This window comes from Podarcis gaigeae (assembly GCF_964106915.1).
Source record: "Podarcis gaigeae genome assembly, chromosome: 13".
Taxonomy (NCBI): Eukaryota; Metazoa; Chordata; class Lepidosauria; order Squamata; family Lacertidae; genus Podarcis; species Podarcis gaigeae.
Genome location: NC_139689.1, coordinates 29,186,582 through 29,203,052, shown reverse-complemented (window position 1 = coordinate 29,203,052; position 16,471 = coordinate 29,186,582). Strand labels below are relative to the sequence as shown.

Sequence of the window (16,471 nt, the reverse complement as noted above, 5' to 3'; positions counted from 1 at the left end):
TATATGAATTCTCTTTAAATATCATCTGCACGTCATAAGCAGTGATCATGTGAGATTCTCCCCCTTCCGCCATAGCTTAAGGCCTTTAAAACAAACTGCAGAGTATGAAATAGTGTATTGTATGTTGCCTCCGTGTTGATATGGAATGAAAAGTAGGTTTGTTTTTCGTATCTTCAAGAAGAGAGACCGCAGGATTAGACGAGTTGTGAGGCATTGTGGAGCCACATGAAGCCAAAGGTGCAGAGGCAAGGAAAGGCAGAACAGAACCCAGGCCCTGCCGTGTTATCCACTGGGAGGAATTTTGCCATCTATTCCTTTTGCAACCAGCCCTTCCTCCAAGCAGCTCAGGGTAGCATAAATGGAGCCACCTCAGTTTATCCTCAGCTACTTTGCAAGTTTGGTTACAGTGGGCAAGACAGTGGCTTGCACCCAGAGCTTCTTAATCGCCAAGTAGGTCATTTGACCCTAGCAGGGCTAGTCCTGTCATTAGGCAGTGAAGTGACTGCTTCTGGCGGCTTATGTGAGGAGGCAGTGGTGTCCCATAGCTCTTCTTCCTGAGCTCCCCAACCATTCCTTCTGTTGGAGAAGAGAGTTGTGTGTTGTGCATCTTGCCCTCCCCATTTATAACTGCCTCAGGGTCTGTGCTTTGCCCTGTTGTTAGTATTGAAGTAGGATTCGGTGGACGTGGGTGGCACTGTGGTCTAAACCACTTGAGCCTCTTGAGCTTGCCAATTGGAAGGTCGGCATTTCGAATCCCCGCAATGGAGTGAGCTCTTTGCTCTGTCCCAGCTCCTGCCAACCTAGCAGTTTGAAAGCATGCCAGTGCAAGTAGATAAATAGGTACTACTGTGGCAGGAAGGTAAACAGTGTTTCCATGTGCTCTGGTTTCCATCATAGTATTCCATTGCGCCAGAAGTGGTTTAGTCATGCTGGCCACATGACCTGGAAAGCTGTCTGTGGAAAAACGCCAGCTCCCTCAGCCTGAAAGTGAGATGAGCGCCGCAACTCCATAGTCGCCTTTGACTGGACTTAACTGTCCAGGGATCCTTTACCTTTCTTTTTTACCTAGGATTCAGTGGCCAGCTCAGTTAGCTACTAGAGGTAGAAAGAGCATGTGTATGGGCTATTTTGCCCGTTGCCTCAGGAAGCAACATGTCTTGGGTCAGCCTTGGACTTACTCGGGCCACATTCCACCTTAAAGTACTATGATAACAGTTTAAAAACAGTCATGGCTTCCCAACTGCCAAAGTGGATTAATCCGCAATCAATCCATAGTGACAGGGACCTCTGGGAACTGTAGCTCTGGGACAGGAATAGGGGTCCACAAATGACTCTGTTTCAAGAAGTCTTTGGAGGAAGTCATGGCTGTTTATAGAGTAGCCTTACTCTGTCCAGGGTTAATAGAATAACCACATATCCATTTGCAATTCTTAGCCTTTTCCATTTAATTTTATGTCTCCACTTCTACTATAAAACTCATTTTGTGACCTTGGGTCGTGCATGGATTTCTTTCCACTGGAAGGCCAACATCCTATCTTGTGCTAAAAAAAATATGCTCACAGGAGCAATCTACTCATGTGGACGGTAGATCTTCAAAGCTGCAACCCTGTAGAAGTTCACCACTTGGGCGGCATACTAGCTGTGCAAGTAGACTGCATCCGTGAGCAGTTTCTAAATGTAAGCTGCTAACTGGTGTTATCAGATCAGACTCTCTATATTAGAATTTTCCATCTGTAAAATGCTGAACAACAGTAAATCTGCTTCCCAGGATTGCTCCTAGGGCAAAAGCAACAGAACACTCTGAAATTCCCAGGCAAATGATCTGGGGAGGAAATCCCAATGAACACACGGAGATTTGCCCCTGGGAAAGCAGGGTTGCAATCATGCTGCCAAAACGCCAGTAAACTGTGTAATTGTTTTATTCCGCTTTCCAGATAATTACTGTCTCCCAAAGCAGCTCACATAAGTTAAAAGAGAGGAGGAGCAGGAGCTAGTCTGGAACACAGGGCTCAGCATTTAAGGTAAAAGAGTCATATCATCGAGTTGGTAGATTAGCTCCGTTCTTCAGGGATGGAGATTTGAAAGTGAAGGGATATCCCATGCTAGGTAGAAAGACACATTGAGCCAGAGGAAAGTTGTCACTAGATTTTATTAGATCAAGTAACAAAGAATCAATGCAAAAGGCATACGTGTTATTCAAGTGGCTTTTTAAATGAGGTGTGCAGGTCCACTCCCCATGCACACATAAAAGAAAACAGTTTCTGTGCATTAGATTCACGAAGTCTGTAAGCCTCCCTTTTCACAGTCCATTTGAAATGCTTACGAACAACCCAAGGCGCTTTAATAAGATTAATAGCCGATTCTTAGAAACGGGAACTCGGGCAAATCTCCGATGCTGGCCAAAAATGCAGAAATATTGTAAAGCAAGTCACTTCGGACAACTTCCCTGGATGGCGAGCCTCTTTTTCATCCCTGGAAGCCTATTGTGGTGTCTGGAAACTCACCCCACCCCGCAATAGGAAAAGCTTCTTACAAGCCTCCCTATTCCGACAAAGATATCAGATGGAGGCGACAGGACTTCCTACAAGTTCCACCCACTGCACAAAACACACAGAGGCAAGGCAAAGGGGGGAAACCAGTATACAAAAGGGGGGGTGCTCAACTGCTGAAAATACGCCTGCAAGAACAGGTCTGGCACACATGCTAGTTGCCCCGTTGCTGTGTAAGCCAGGTGTGCAGTTTACTCCCCGCAAGAAATCCAGTGCAGAATATATTTATTTGCTTTCATTTCAACCTTTTGACTTCAAGTCCTGCCTTGGGGTCTTCAAATGCACTGAGCGAGCAAGCAGCCACGCGTGACTCTCGCTACAAGACTAATTCTGATTCTAGAGCCTTTAAAAGTGCAGGAATCTGCCTTAAGGCTGCAATCTCTGTGTAATCCCCCATACTACTTCTCCTGAAAGCTGTCCCGCTGAAGTGGAGAATCACAGGAGTCAGTGCGGTTTAACCCAAATGGCTTTGGACAACAGTTGACATTGGAGGCCAAGAACTTTGGACACTTCTGGTAAGTTGCATGTTAGCTCTGTGCCAGGATTATTGCACTTATTATGTTGAAGCAAAGGCATTTCACTTCTGCCCCACCCTCCTGTGTCCCAAAGCTGATCCTCTGAAGGGATTAGAAATGTCGATTCCACTCAAGGCAAATTCAGTCATTGGCAGACCAAAAGGCCTGTAGATGTTATGTCCACCACATCTCCAGCTTTATACACCAAAGCAAGGCGGGGTGTGGGGAGAGAGACACAGAACTCAAGAACTCAAGGCTCTGAAGATTGATTCATGAGCTACGTAGTTTTTCACCTGGAGAATACTGGTTATCAACAGCGAATGTAGGAGAGCAGAGGAAGGCAACTTAAGGACTTTGGGGAGCGAAGGAAGGAAGGTTAATATAAACATCTGCTCTGGTGATAGGTCTATACTAGTCTCACCTCTATGGCAAAACCAGCTCATGCTTCATGAAACAACAGGCTGCTTTCAATGCTTAGCTCTGATAGGCACCAGGCAGGAAGTTTCCAAGGATGCTCCTCCACCACACACACACACACACACACACACACACGAGTGGCAGATAAGGGCTCTGACCTCTCTATATATTAACAAGTCAATAGAACCGATTATAGATCTTGGCCTCCATTACTAACATTTGAAGCCTACTCCAGAATGATGAGGCCACAATCAAACCCAGGAACCACCAACCAACCACTGGGTCAGTTTAGTCTACGGAAGCTTATTTTATAGTCTTTGCTACTCATGGGCAGGAGGAGAAACTGGAAAATAAAGCAACACGGAACTGGGAACAGCAATGCTTTCAAGCCAAGGTGTCAGTTTTGGTGCACCACTGAAGACCAGGTACTTGACAGGGGGCAGGAGATTTTGTTCTCTCTGGCCATTACCAAGCATACAATTGGCAAATTTCATCCAAACATTCGGGCAGTAAAACCTCCTGACGCCGTCACAGCTATGCCGAAAGGTGGACGACCAGTAGCAGTGCCTGGGACACTTTCTGGCTTAACCTGCTGCACTTCAGCCGTGCGACTGTGTGTGCAGGTTATCTGATGTTGCACTTCTGTTCCGCCATGGAAGGCAACTGGGTAAGTTTATGGACACACAAATCATGATTACACCCAGGGAGAAAGGAAGGGGGCTATACAGGTAAGCACTTAGCAGGTTCTGGAAGCATGATCATGAAGGAATTTGGCACATTGGAATCCATACATGTCTCAAGTTCTAGTAGCAATGTTAACTTTGATCATCGGTGAAAGGCTGGAAGAAGCCACCTTGGTGCTTCTCACCAATTCGCTTGGGCACGGACCACCTGCTTTGTCTCGACCTCCCTCTTGCCATTTGGTCATCACCTTCAGCCCTTTACCTGGCTGACAACCTGAAGACACAAGGAAAGGCTCTTCAGCCTGATCCAGAACGTCAGCTGTGAGATTTTGTCTTTGTTCTCTGGCAGGAAGAGAGAGAAGAAGAAGAAGAAGGAAAAAAGATACTCCAGTTCTTTGGACCTTGTTAGGTTTGAGCACGCTCAAAAGGCAACATCAGAGCAAGGAGTTCCAAGAACCTAAGACCTTGCCATGACCTCCATAATACGTTTGCGCAGGTGGAAAATAAATTCCGTCATGGTGGCGCTCAAGCTTTGGTTGATGAGGTAGCGGGGAAGCCGGCCCTGCAAGAAGAGACAAAGGATGAAGCCAGAGAAGCATCTTCAACTCTGATACAGGTTCTGAAGCTGCAGTGGTCTGCCTGGCCCAAACTGGCACCATTTCTCAGGTCTTTGCCCAACATCCCCTTTGCTTGGAGATACCACTAAATGAACCCAAGGCATCCAGTGCTAAGCATGTGCTCAACCACTGCTCTCTTTAAGCTGGGGCAGTAGAAATGAACATAGGAATATAGGAAGCTGCCTTATGTTGAATCCATGCATTGGTCCACCTACCTCAAGGGTGGTTCACACGGACTGGGCAGTAGCTCTCCTGGTTTTCATAAGAGAGCGCTTTCCCTATATCTACCTGGAGATGTCAGTGACTCAACTTGGGGTTTCTCCACATGCAAAGCATGCAGTCTTCAATGGTGCTATGGCTCCTCCCCTTAAACCACAAGATTAAGAGAATGCCACAGAGAAAGGAACCACAGAACTGAGCAATTTCTGATCCCAGCTGGCAAGTATGATAATCCTTAACTGTGTCAGTGGGTTGTCAGTCACACCGCAACATTTTGTTACAGGTAACACTGTTATGTTAGGTATATAAACACCACAGGATAGTATTACTACTACTATTACTACTACCACTACTACTATATTTATTAAATTTGTACATTGCCCCTATACCCATAGATCTCAGGGTGGTTCAACGTAGGGTTTCCTTAAAATCTCCCTCTTTCCTACATATTCCTCTGTTCAGCACCTCTCTTTCATCTCATCAGGTCCAAGTTATATCCCCAAACAGGGCACTCATTGGCTAGCAAAGCTATGCAATTGGTCTGATTCTGCATTCTGGAGGGAGAGCAGCCCTCGCCTCTTACTTGGACCGTTCTCCAAGGCACATCTTGATCCTCAGCAGTACAACCACATAACACGTCCATCAGAGGGGAGCAGGAATAGATTTTAATGGCACTACAGCATCTGGGCCACATTGCCGTTTGATTCACGTGAAAAACGTCTAATCAGGACCCAGGACCCAGAAATTTCCAAGGTTAGAGACCTTGGACGTGACAACGAGCCATTTAAAAAGCAAAACACAACAATAGTAGAGCAGGAGAGAAATGGTCACAATCTGGCTCATTCAACTGAAAACACTCAAGGACAAGACATGCCTTACCTTGAGGTCTGTATTGAGTATCCAGAACAAGGTACAGAGGTTCGGGTTAGTGGGACATTTCAGAGCAACGAAACCACCTGGACCATTTTCCGCCCTGGAAAAAGCCAATAACGGGGAGAGTTGTCACAGCAGAAGCAATTTAATAGCTGGCTATTACCTAGAACAGATGTGTGGAGCCACATGCCCAGGAGCTGAATGTGGCCCTCTGTGTCTCTCCACCTGGCCTTCTGGACTCCCTAAGCCATGCCCCCTCTCCCCTGGCTTGGCCCGGAAGTGTTCTTTCCTGATTGGAATGTGTCCTTGAACTGCGACCATGTCTCTCGCTTGTCTGGCTGGAGAACGGAAGAGTTTTGCAGAAACCTGGCTTTTTCATGGGTGGAATATCTGCAAGAGGCATACCCATTGCCCCATCTACTTTTGCCTGTGGCCCCACCCCATCCGCCATCATACAGCCCCTGGAAGGTTGCCCATGAAAGAATTGGGCTTGATATATAAAATCCTGTGCCCAAAGCAGTGTACTCTGAAATCATGAAAATATCAAGCACATACCAATTTCCCCCCTCTTATGAGTAACTGAATTCCCCCCACCCCCCGATACGGTTTTAGAGCCACATTTTTTTCAGTCCCCAGCACAAAGAAGATCCTGGCAGGCCTCCTCTTCCATAAATGAGACAGAAAACCCCTTCCCTGAGCACTTTTCTGAAGATGCTGATACATGCAGCAGGGGTTTTATGGCATGGGCCATAGAGGAATGGGTTCTTACAGATACCTTGGGCCCAGGCCAGGCCATTAATAACGTCAGAAGCCATGAGCATCTGTGCATGTGCTGCATTTCTATGGGAGTGCCTCAGTTTCCATTTAAAAGAGCAAGCTCCTGTCTTGCTGGAGGAGTGTGTTTGCTGCCACCGAAAGCAAGTTTTACAAAAGTAATCTGAAGTCATCCGTGCACCCCCATCCAAGGGAAACTAAACCCAGCTGTGTAGTGCCCTTGGAACCTCTTGCCTGGCAAAGTGGAAACCAGAAAGGCAACAGCAGTTTAGAGGGAATGGTGTTTGGGAAGAGAAGAGCAGGGGGCAACAGGTGTCATGCCTGTTCCATTTCAGTGTGTGGACACCTGAAGTAGAAAACTCATATTTTCAACCACTTCCCATGCATTTCAAATGCTAAAAATCCAATCAGCTTGATCAAGACAAAGAGACAAGGAGCATTGTATTTCATCATGCGCATGCGATGTGGGGAATGTACGCTGCCCTTCTCACAGATTTCCCCCAACAGCTACGCAGACGCTGAGCTAAAGGCCAATGACTTTTTAATGCTATTAGTCAGAAAAATGAAGTTGGTGAGCCAAGACACCCTGGCTGGTCACCTGAGGCAGAGGCTCTGAGAACAACAAAGGGGGCCTTGATGCTCGGGCAAGAGCTCTGCTCACCACAAGTCAGCAGCTGGGAGCCAAAGTTGGACTAGACACCCAGGAAGCACTGAAGAACCATTTCATTGAAAAGCTGGTTTGAGTGGACACCTCAACACCTGCGACTTCCCCAAGGATCAAGGGTTACTGACTGTCAGTCACATGCAAAACACCTTTCTTGTTTCCCCATCCTTGTGAAACCTTCCCCTATTGTGCTATTTAGCACTGAAGAGCTCAGGTTTAGTTCTGCAGAAGGAGAAAGGGAAAAGGTCCCTTTCCCCTTTGCTTCCTCATAAAACTTCCCCATACAGTACAGGGATATTTTAGCCTTGTGGTGCAGATTCCTCTGAACCTAATGTCCACCTCTCCAATCAGAGGTTCAGCCAGGCTAATTCCCTCTCTCCCCACCCCAGCTTAGCATTCTGTTGGTTCTGGAAGACATTCAGTCCTTGGTTAACCAGGTTGTTAATCTCCCCTTTTTATTTCTAAATATCTGAGGAGTCCCCCTAAATTATGCATAAAACTACCATATAGTTTCATGTTGTCTCATTTCACATTACATACTAGGCTACCCAGTTTTAGAAGTATCCAAGGTCTTATTTTCATTTTGGGAAGTGCTAGTGTAATTTGCATTGTATCTTGTCCAGGTGGGTTGCCCATGAAACTTTTTATTTTTCAGAAATTAAAAGTCAAAGACTTATGCACGATTTAAGCCAGTGCATTGGAGGAAACCTACAGGTAATAAAATAGATCAAAGCACCATCCATAGGACTCTTTATACCTGACATATTTGGAAGTAGGGGGACGTGCACTGTGAACTGTTGCCATCCCTGATGAAATGTACCGGTCTCTCCTTCTCTCAATCCGACGCACATTTATGAAGTCCCTGGGAACACAAAACAAGAGGTCATCACCCTCCTTTAAAAAGAAAGGACTGTCAAGGGTCGAGGCCAAACCAAGACTCACCTGGGTGACACAACGCCAGCAGCAGCACCAGCTGCCACATCATAGGATACAATTGTGTTGTCATCAATCCGTTGCAAGATCTGTCAAGAAAGAAGAAAAGCGAGATGCTTCCCTCTACCTCTTGTGTCATAAATCTATCTAAGAAAACACAGTCTCTCTCTCTCCAGGAACACTGCCTATGGGAAAGACAGAGACCTGATGGGAAATGTTCAGCACCTTCACAAAAACAATTCCCAGTTACATGGGGGGGGGGGGGGAATTGTGATAGCATTTGGTTCAGTTGAGTGCAGGGCTCCCTGTAGGACTTTGACATCAACTAAGACAGAAGGACTCATGCTTGCAAGAAAACAAAATCTAAAAGCTGCACCACGAACAACCTTGCAGAATGCCACAGAGAGCCTTAAACAGGGTTGGGTTTATCCCATTAGATGGTTTGCGCTTCTAAATCATTTTGCCACACCTCAGTTCTGTTTCAACTAAATGTGAAATTGTTTGCCCTGTGTGCCTGCTCCCCCGCAGGCACTTCAGAAAGAAACCCCACAACACAGTGCAGAAGTAGCAACCCATCCCTCAGCCATGCAAATGGTTTCAAACTCCCAAGGGGCAAAAGCTTCCCCGTTCACGCTAAGAAAGGTGAAACAAGGCACTCAGTGGCAGCTTCATCACAGGCAGCTTCTGAGGAGCTCAAGGAAGTCTGCAGAAACGGTAGGACAGGAAAAACTTGCCACGTCCAACAAAGATCAAGGAAGGACCTCAATATACAATCCACTGTAGCCCAAAACTTCCTCCCTAAGTGGGCAACACAGACAACACTTCACAGCAGTGAGAGATGAACATACAAAAGGTTTTCGTTTGTTCCTGGTGTTGCCCCTCATCAGAAACTAGAAGAGATTGAGAGTGACTAAAGCCAGGAGTTAAAATTTAGGGATAAGTAATTAGCAGCTGAGTTTGCCAAGACCTACCTGGCATGCTAACAAGGTTTTATTCCACAGGACCATCTTCTCTGGCTGAAGAATCATCTCCTGGTAAACTATTTCGGCAGGACACTGTAGAATTGCCTGCAAGGGAGGGAGGCTTGTTAATCGCCCAGCTCTCTTTCACTAGCTCTGCCCTGTCCGTCTGAGGGGGGCTCGACTACAAAGTCTCCCAAGGGATGCAAAGGGAACCTAGCTAGGAAGAGGCGACAAGCAGCCCTACCCCCCCAAAAAAAAGCCTCTGAAGAGTCCTAAAGAGCCTTGAACATGGGGAAAAGGGGCAGCAAGAATGGATAGAGGGAATAAATGAAAATGGATGAAAATGCCTTATTTTTGCCTTGTGGTTTTTCCTACGCCTTGCAGGGCATGGGGATGCTTGCATGGAGGATGCAAGAAAGGTCACTTAAATGAAGACTCCATTGATGTGTGAATTATGGGGGAGCATGTGGATGTATGGCTGTGACTTTGGCCTCATCCGTTGCTGGCAAGCAGACCATACTAAATAATGGCAAAGGGACTTCAGACCTTGGGCTGAAAAAGGTTCCCGGCCCTGATTTGTTGAAAAAGGAAGACCACTGCCACCCAAGTTCTCCAAGAGGGATGAAATTAACCCAAGCCAGTGGAAACTAAAGGATGATCCTTTGGGAAGATTAGTTACCCCGTGGCAATGGTCTTATTTCCACTGGGCAGCACACGTTCCATGCTCCCAGAAAATGAAAACACAAGTTCAGTTCATGCTTGGCAAAGCAAGCCGAAACAAAAGTTTGTTTCGCTGCTAGAAGCAAATTAACATTCATCCCCCCCAATATCCCCAAAGAGGAATCCAGACAGAATGGACGGCTGCCTCACCCATTCTGCTTCCTCTCCCCCAATCCTACAAACAACACTCCTTCCAGATTTTAATTCCTGAGCGACAGCCTCCACCCGCCCCCATCTCTTTTTAACTGAAGACTGACTTCTGCAAGTCCTTGGCTTCAGAGGAGAAGTCAAGGCAACTTACCTTCAGGATGAACACCTTGCCGTAATATGGCATTTCCAGAGAGTGAACCGTGTCGCCAAATTCCTGCATGGGGGAGGGGGGGAGGGGCACATTAGTTCCACAGTGGAAGGGCAGAGCTGCTTTTCTGCAGCACTGCGAGAACTTCCAGCGTTTAATTAGGCCTCTTGCCCCATCGCTAGGACACAGGGCTGTCTAACAGCATGCTAATCTTCTACCCTCTCCTCTAAGCGCCAGGTTCCAGTGCTGCTATCAGAAGATGAACAAGTTCAAAGTAGAAACCACAGTAGGAATAGCAAAAGCAGGAATAGCAATGCCCCCCCCAATAGCAAAAATATGCATTTTTTTTAAAAAAAAAATCTCAAGAGGGGAGAAGGGGTGTCGAGTCACACAACTGCAGCATCACTTATTTTTGAAAATTAAAAGTCATCATCCTAATTTTCTATGCTGTTTAGTTGCAGAACAAGCTTTTAAGTGGTGTGAAAAATAAAGACAGTACTGCTATTTCACCATGTGGGGGAGGCATTTAAAAGAGCAGCTACCGAAGAACAAGGCTCTCTCATCTCATGGCAAGGCTCCCCAAGATTCTTAAAAGTAAACATGCTAAGGTTACACTCAGGGAGAGCAGAACAGCCCTACCCAGCTTAAAATAGACGATTACTTCTTTTCGAAATCTGATCAGAAGACTGACACCGCTTCCGCCCTCCCCCCTGCAAGGGCGATAAGTCATCTTTCAGGAACCATAAACTTACACTGCATCTCTCAAATGTCCAGTTCTCCTCTTGGGCTAAGATCTGGTCGACCACCTCCATTGCTGCTTTGCCTTGTTGGACGTATTCTCTTTCCTAGGACAAAACTAACAGTTAATTCATTTCCTATGACAAACAGGCCACAGTTTAGGGATAAAGCACCAGTTCCACATCCTCTGAGTTGCATCCAATGCTAGTCTCAGGCCCCGTCTGCACTATACAGTTAAATCAGCACCATACCACATTAAACAGTCATGGCTTCCCCCAAAGAATCATGGGATCTGTAGTTTGTTAAAGGTACTGAGCCATCATTCCTCTTGGAGCTGTGATTCCCAGAAGAGAGGAATAACCACTTTGAGAACTGTAGCTCTTTTGAGGGGAATAGGGTGTCGCTGTGGTCTAAACCATTGAGCTTTGGGCTTGCCGATCAGAAGGTCGGCAGTTCGAATCCCCGCGACAGGGTGAGCTCCCGTTGCTCAGTCCCAGCTCCTGCCAACCTAGCAGTTCAAAAGCACATCAAAGTGCAAGTAGATAAATAGGTACTGCTCCGGCGGAAAGGTAAACGGTGTTTCCGTGCGCTGCTCTAATTAACCAGAAAGCTGCTCAGTCATGCTGGCCACATGACCCGGAAGCTGAACGCCGGCTCCCTTGGCCAATAAAGCAAGATGAGCGCAGCAACCCCAGAGTCATCCACGTCTGGACCTAATGGTCAGGGGTCCCTTTACCTTTAACCACTCTTAGCACCCTTAATAAATTATGGTTCCTGGGATTCTTTGGAAGGTAGGCAAGTGGTAGGATACTGCTTTAAATGCATAGTGCAGATGAGACTGTACTCAGAGTAGACCCATTGAAATGAGTGAAACCAAGCCTCTCCACCAGCCTAACATCCCCCTCCCCAGCTCGCTTTCAGTGTTGCCTTCCTGCTTCTTCCCATCCCCACCTGGCAGCAGAGGGAGAGCTGCTGCAATTCAACTAGGTAAGTATGTAAGCGTGGCTTATAATATGGATGCACTGGCTGTCGTTCAATTGCTCACATGGAGTGAGCAGCAACTCCCTCCAGGCAGGATAAGGTCCTCCCAGGATGCAGGCACGTACCCAAACCACATCAACAATGACCCATAAGTTCGGAAAAAAAACAATAATGGTCTGGCAAAAGTATAATTGTAAATGGACTCCCAATGTTTTAACTGATTCTAACACTGCATTTCTGCATTGTTGGAACCTTGTGGTGAAGGGCAGGTAAGAAATCATAAAAGTAAACAAATGGCAATGTACAAAGCAAATTATTTGGGAAGCTCAAAGTGTAAATTCAGAGTCAGCTGCTTTGGATTAATGCTGCCCCCTGGTGGCCAACAGGAGATGAGAGCAATGTACACATCATGAAACAGACTTCTCTCTCTCTCTCTCTCTCTCTCTCTCTCTATATATATATATAACATGACTTCCACAAAACAAAGATTGGAATTCTGAGAATTCTGAAGCATTTCACACTCTCCTAATAGAGTTTGAAGGTAGTTAATCAATTTGATAAGCTAACTATAAAAATTTGTTATGATCAAGACTCCAAGGCTACGTGTTGGTTAAAGAACAAGAGAAACAATCCATGTTTTTCTGGCAGTCATCTGAAACTTTACCAAAAGACAAGGAGGAGAATGCTCATTGTGTGTGTGTGTGTGTGTGTGTGTGCGTGCATCCATGTTACCTAAAATAACACAATGGATGCTCTACTGTTGTGTCTGCAGTTGCACTGCAAGTTGAGAGAGTGGTACAGGCCTATCTAAAATTACTGATTCCTGAAGGCATTGAACAGGTCGATTCCGGAAACCAAAGTACATTGGAAACATAAGTGTGGGAATTATATTATAGTTACTATGAAATGTGCATGCATTAAAAACAGGAACACAATGTGCAGAAATGAATCTTATTTAAAGAAGATTTTGGAAGAATGAATGCATACACACAAAAATTGTGCATAAATAATAATAATGTCGTTTATGAAATTCAAATATTGCTTTTTAAAAAACTGGTGACTGGGTGCGAGTACATACAAACAACACCTAACTGCTACAAACCACCTGGAGCTAGTCTTAAGCCTACACTGGTTTCCTTTACCCATCAACGTGGCTGCCAGAGAGGACAGTGGGCTTAACATAGATCAGGGGCAAAGGGAGGCTGAGAGACAGTGGATTAGCTGAGTTACCCCAGGATCTTCTCATAGCCAAGCCAAAATTTAGACCAGGGGCTTTCTGGCCCATGCGATTAGCCATTATGCTACACACCAGCCCCTCAACAATGCATTACCCCTTCTGCTAAACTGAGCAGGTGCCTGTGATAACCATTTTGGTGGGCCACGTATGCTGCCGAAACATTTACGGAATGTACCCTGCGTGTTGCGAATGAAAGTAACAGCGTTCAAAAAAGGGCTTGTGGCTAGGGACAACCCTCCTACACCAAGGGAAACAAGGTCAAGGTCTATTAAACCCTACCTATAAGGCATGAAGGAGCTGTAGGAAACAATTGCGTTTGCGAGATGCCGTCCATGCAGCCCTCACAACACTGAGGTGTATTTCTGACCACGCTAGCAATCTTTGGAAACTGAGGCTTTTCCACTTGATTGAAAGCAAACGCGAAAGGGGCTGCATATTGCTGCTCAGCTCACATAAGGCTTACCCAGTGGCGTAGGAAGGGGGGTGCGGGGGGTGCGGACTGCCCTGGGTGTCATCACTGAGGGGTGGTGGTGACAAAATGACAAAAATATGTGTTTTTAAAATAAACAGATCAACAGATAGATAGATAGATAGATAGGGGGCTCACAACACTTTTTTTTTTGAAAAAATAACTCCTGCACCCACTGCACGCCCCTTCCTGCGCCACTAAAGGAACACTCTCCCCTTGAGTGACTTCCAGAAACTAGAAGCATTGCTGCCTCCAACTTTGCAGACAGAGCACAACCTTTATGGCTAGTAGCCTTTGACAGTCCTCTCCTCCATGAATCTGCCTAATCCAGAGGCGTGGTTAGGTGAGGCATGGGGCACTGGGCGTCACACCGCAGGGCCTGCAGCGTGCCTGAGCCACACATCTCTCCTGAGGGGGAAGCAGTGGGTGGACTGCCTGCAAGCTCTGTGCTGCTTTTTCGAATCTGCCCACCGCCTCAGCCGCCCTACGCAGCACACCCTGCCTTGGGCGTGCCCTGCCGTCATGGGCAGCTGGCTGCAGGATGCACCAGGCACCCGAGCGGCTAGCTACACCACTGGGCTTACCTGGTCAGTTAATGTCCTCTTTCCCAAAAGTTCATCATCCGAGTCATCTGATCCTAGAGAACGAGGGGGGAAAGGAAACATTTAAAAGTTAAATAATGGGAGATCTGGAAGTGTTAAGCATAGGATACGAAGCAGCATTGCACAATTTCAAGGCTGTTTGTTCACACAAGTTCATCTTTAGGAATGACAGGCATTTACTGTTCGTTGGCTGCTGAGCAAGAGTCACCCAGTGGCTGGAGTAGTAGGAATTACCCACCTCCAGGTAGCCAATTTTCCTGGATTTCTGCCTGAGTCACTGGTCTTAAGTGTGCTGCCTGATTGGAAGGAAGCTCAGAGAAGTAATTCACACAGAGATGCAACAGGTAGCCTTCCTTAGAGGATGAACAATAGTGCTGCATCTCTGCATTGAGACTGAGTGACAGATCCCAGTGTCACCTAATGCAGATGCAACAGAATTACCTCTTCCCAATTCAATTTCTGCAGAAGACAAGTAAGGCCAGAACACTGGATCATGCACAGACGCAGTGGGCTGCCTCCTGTGTGGACAGGAATATACAGCCCATAGGACCTTTTGGTCCATGTATTTCTTGCAACACACTACTATCTCCCAGGAAATAGGCTGAGAGTTTCTGAAATAACCCTTTGTGCTCTCCTTCTCTCTTGTGAACGAAAGCATGGATACTGCAGAAATGGGGCATATGGGAAGTACATGTTATGACTGGCCCCTTCTTGTAACATAGAAGTATAGAGAGCTTAAAGGTAAAGGTAAAGGTACCCCTGCCCGTACGGGCCAGTCTTGACAGACTCTGGGGTTGTGCGCCCATCTCACTCAAGAGGCCAGGGGCCAGCGCTGTCCGAAGACACTTCCGGGTCACGTGGCCAGCGTGACATCGCTGCTCTGGCGAGCCAGAGCCGCACACGGAAACGCCGTTTACCTTCCCGCTGGTAAGCGGTCCCTATTTATCTACTTACACCCAGAGGTGCTTTCGAACTGCTAGGTTGGCAGGCACTGGGACCGAGCAGCGGGAGCGCACCCCGCCGCAGGGATTCGAACCGCCGACCTTTCGATCGGCAAGTCCTAGGCGCTGAGGCTTTAACCCACAGCGCCACCTGCGTCCCCTATAGAGAGCTTAGCCGTGCTCAAACAAGCTTTAGGTTACTGCAGCTCAGAAGTGGCAATCTCGTGTGTTTGCAACTTTCATATTACACTCCAATTTCATTGTTCTGTATGGGACAATGACAATAAAGATATCGTATCGTACACATTAACTGACTGGTAAAGAGAGGAGTGAGTTATTACTATTGTTATTTTTACCAGTGCTCAGTTAGAGACAGACTTTCAGAAATACACCATACCCAAGTTTTTGGAAGAAATGTCATTACCTGCAACGGATTCTGGAGGGGAGTAGAACTGGCCGTCTGAAAGCGCCCCTGAATAAAGGCGGGGTCCTCGGGCCACAGCAGCTTGAGCTGCCAGGTACCCTGGAAATAGAAGGGGGGGAATCAGCTCATTTATATTGCATTGCATTTATATCCCTGGCTCAACCTGGGTGACCCCCCGGATGAGGCAGGAAAAGCTGTTTGAGAAAGGGCAAAACTGTGCTTGAGAAGAGCCAGCAAGCCTCTCAGTAATTCTGCCTCCCTTAATAAACTGAGAACAATAACTTCATTGAGTTATTTGATGAGCAGCTTGGAATGAAAGACCAGGGAAGCACAAGCCCTGGAGAAAGAGGCAAAAGTCGGCCTCCTAAGCTTGAACGGAGTGGAGAACACCAGGACTGGGCTGGCCTCCTTACTTGGTGGCTTGAGCTGAAGATCTGCCCAAGCAGGTGTGGGAAGGGGGAAGAGCTAAGCTCAGTGAGAGGAACATGCATGTTGAAGCATTTCACTTCCAGCAACTTCATTTTGCAGATTCTCAACAAAGTACTGAGCTTGCAGAAGAATGTTGGCCTGGCATTTTAAATACGTGGGGCCCTCGGTTGTCGGGGGAGACCACCAGAGTCATATGGAACAGAAAGGATCACCCTCATCATCCTTTCCAACCTCATTGTGCCTGCACAAGTTTATAGCCCTCATGGTTACGGAAGAATACTAGGAAATATCTTCACCTCATTGACTCACTATACGTTTTAACGCATTGCAAACTCTGAATCACAGGAAGAAAGCCAAAAGGAAACCTAATCAATGTATGCTGATGCACTTAGTGTATTCTAAACGTGGACATTTTGTTGCACAACA

General features: G+C 46.7%; 1 protein-coding gene across 2 annotated transcripts in view; it reads right to left on the bottom strand.

The window, feature by feature from the left end:
- Positions 1-2,131: 2,131 nt before the first annotated feature.
- Positions 2,132-16,471, bottom strand: part of STARD3 (StAR related lipid transfer domain containing 3) — a 29,088-nt gene continuing 14,748 nt past the window's right edge. For both annotated transcript variants that reach the window (XM_083708809.1, XM_083708810.1), the window contains exons 7-15: positions 15,617-15,715; positions 14,234-14,286; positions 10,977-11,069; positions 10,228-10,290; positions 9,216-9,311; positions 8,254-8,333; positions 8,069-8,173; positions 5,880-5,973; positions 2,132-4,726 (exon numbers count right to left, since the gene is read on the bottom strand). In XM_083708809.1, coding sequence (XP_083564935.1) covers positions 4,622-4,726; positions 5,880-5,973; positions 8,069-8,173; positions 8,254-8,333; positions 9,216-9,311; positions 10,228-10,290; positions 10,977-11,069; positions 14,234-14,286; positions 15,617-15,715 — 788 coding nt within the window. In that variant the 3' untranslated portion in view covers positions 2,132-4,621. The remainder of the gene's footprint in view (positions 4,727-5,879; positions 5,974-8,068; positions 8,174-8,253; positions 8,334-9,215; positions 9,312-10,227; positions 10,291-10,976; positions 11,070-14,233; positions 14,287-15,616; positions 15,716-16,471) is intronic.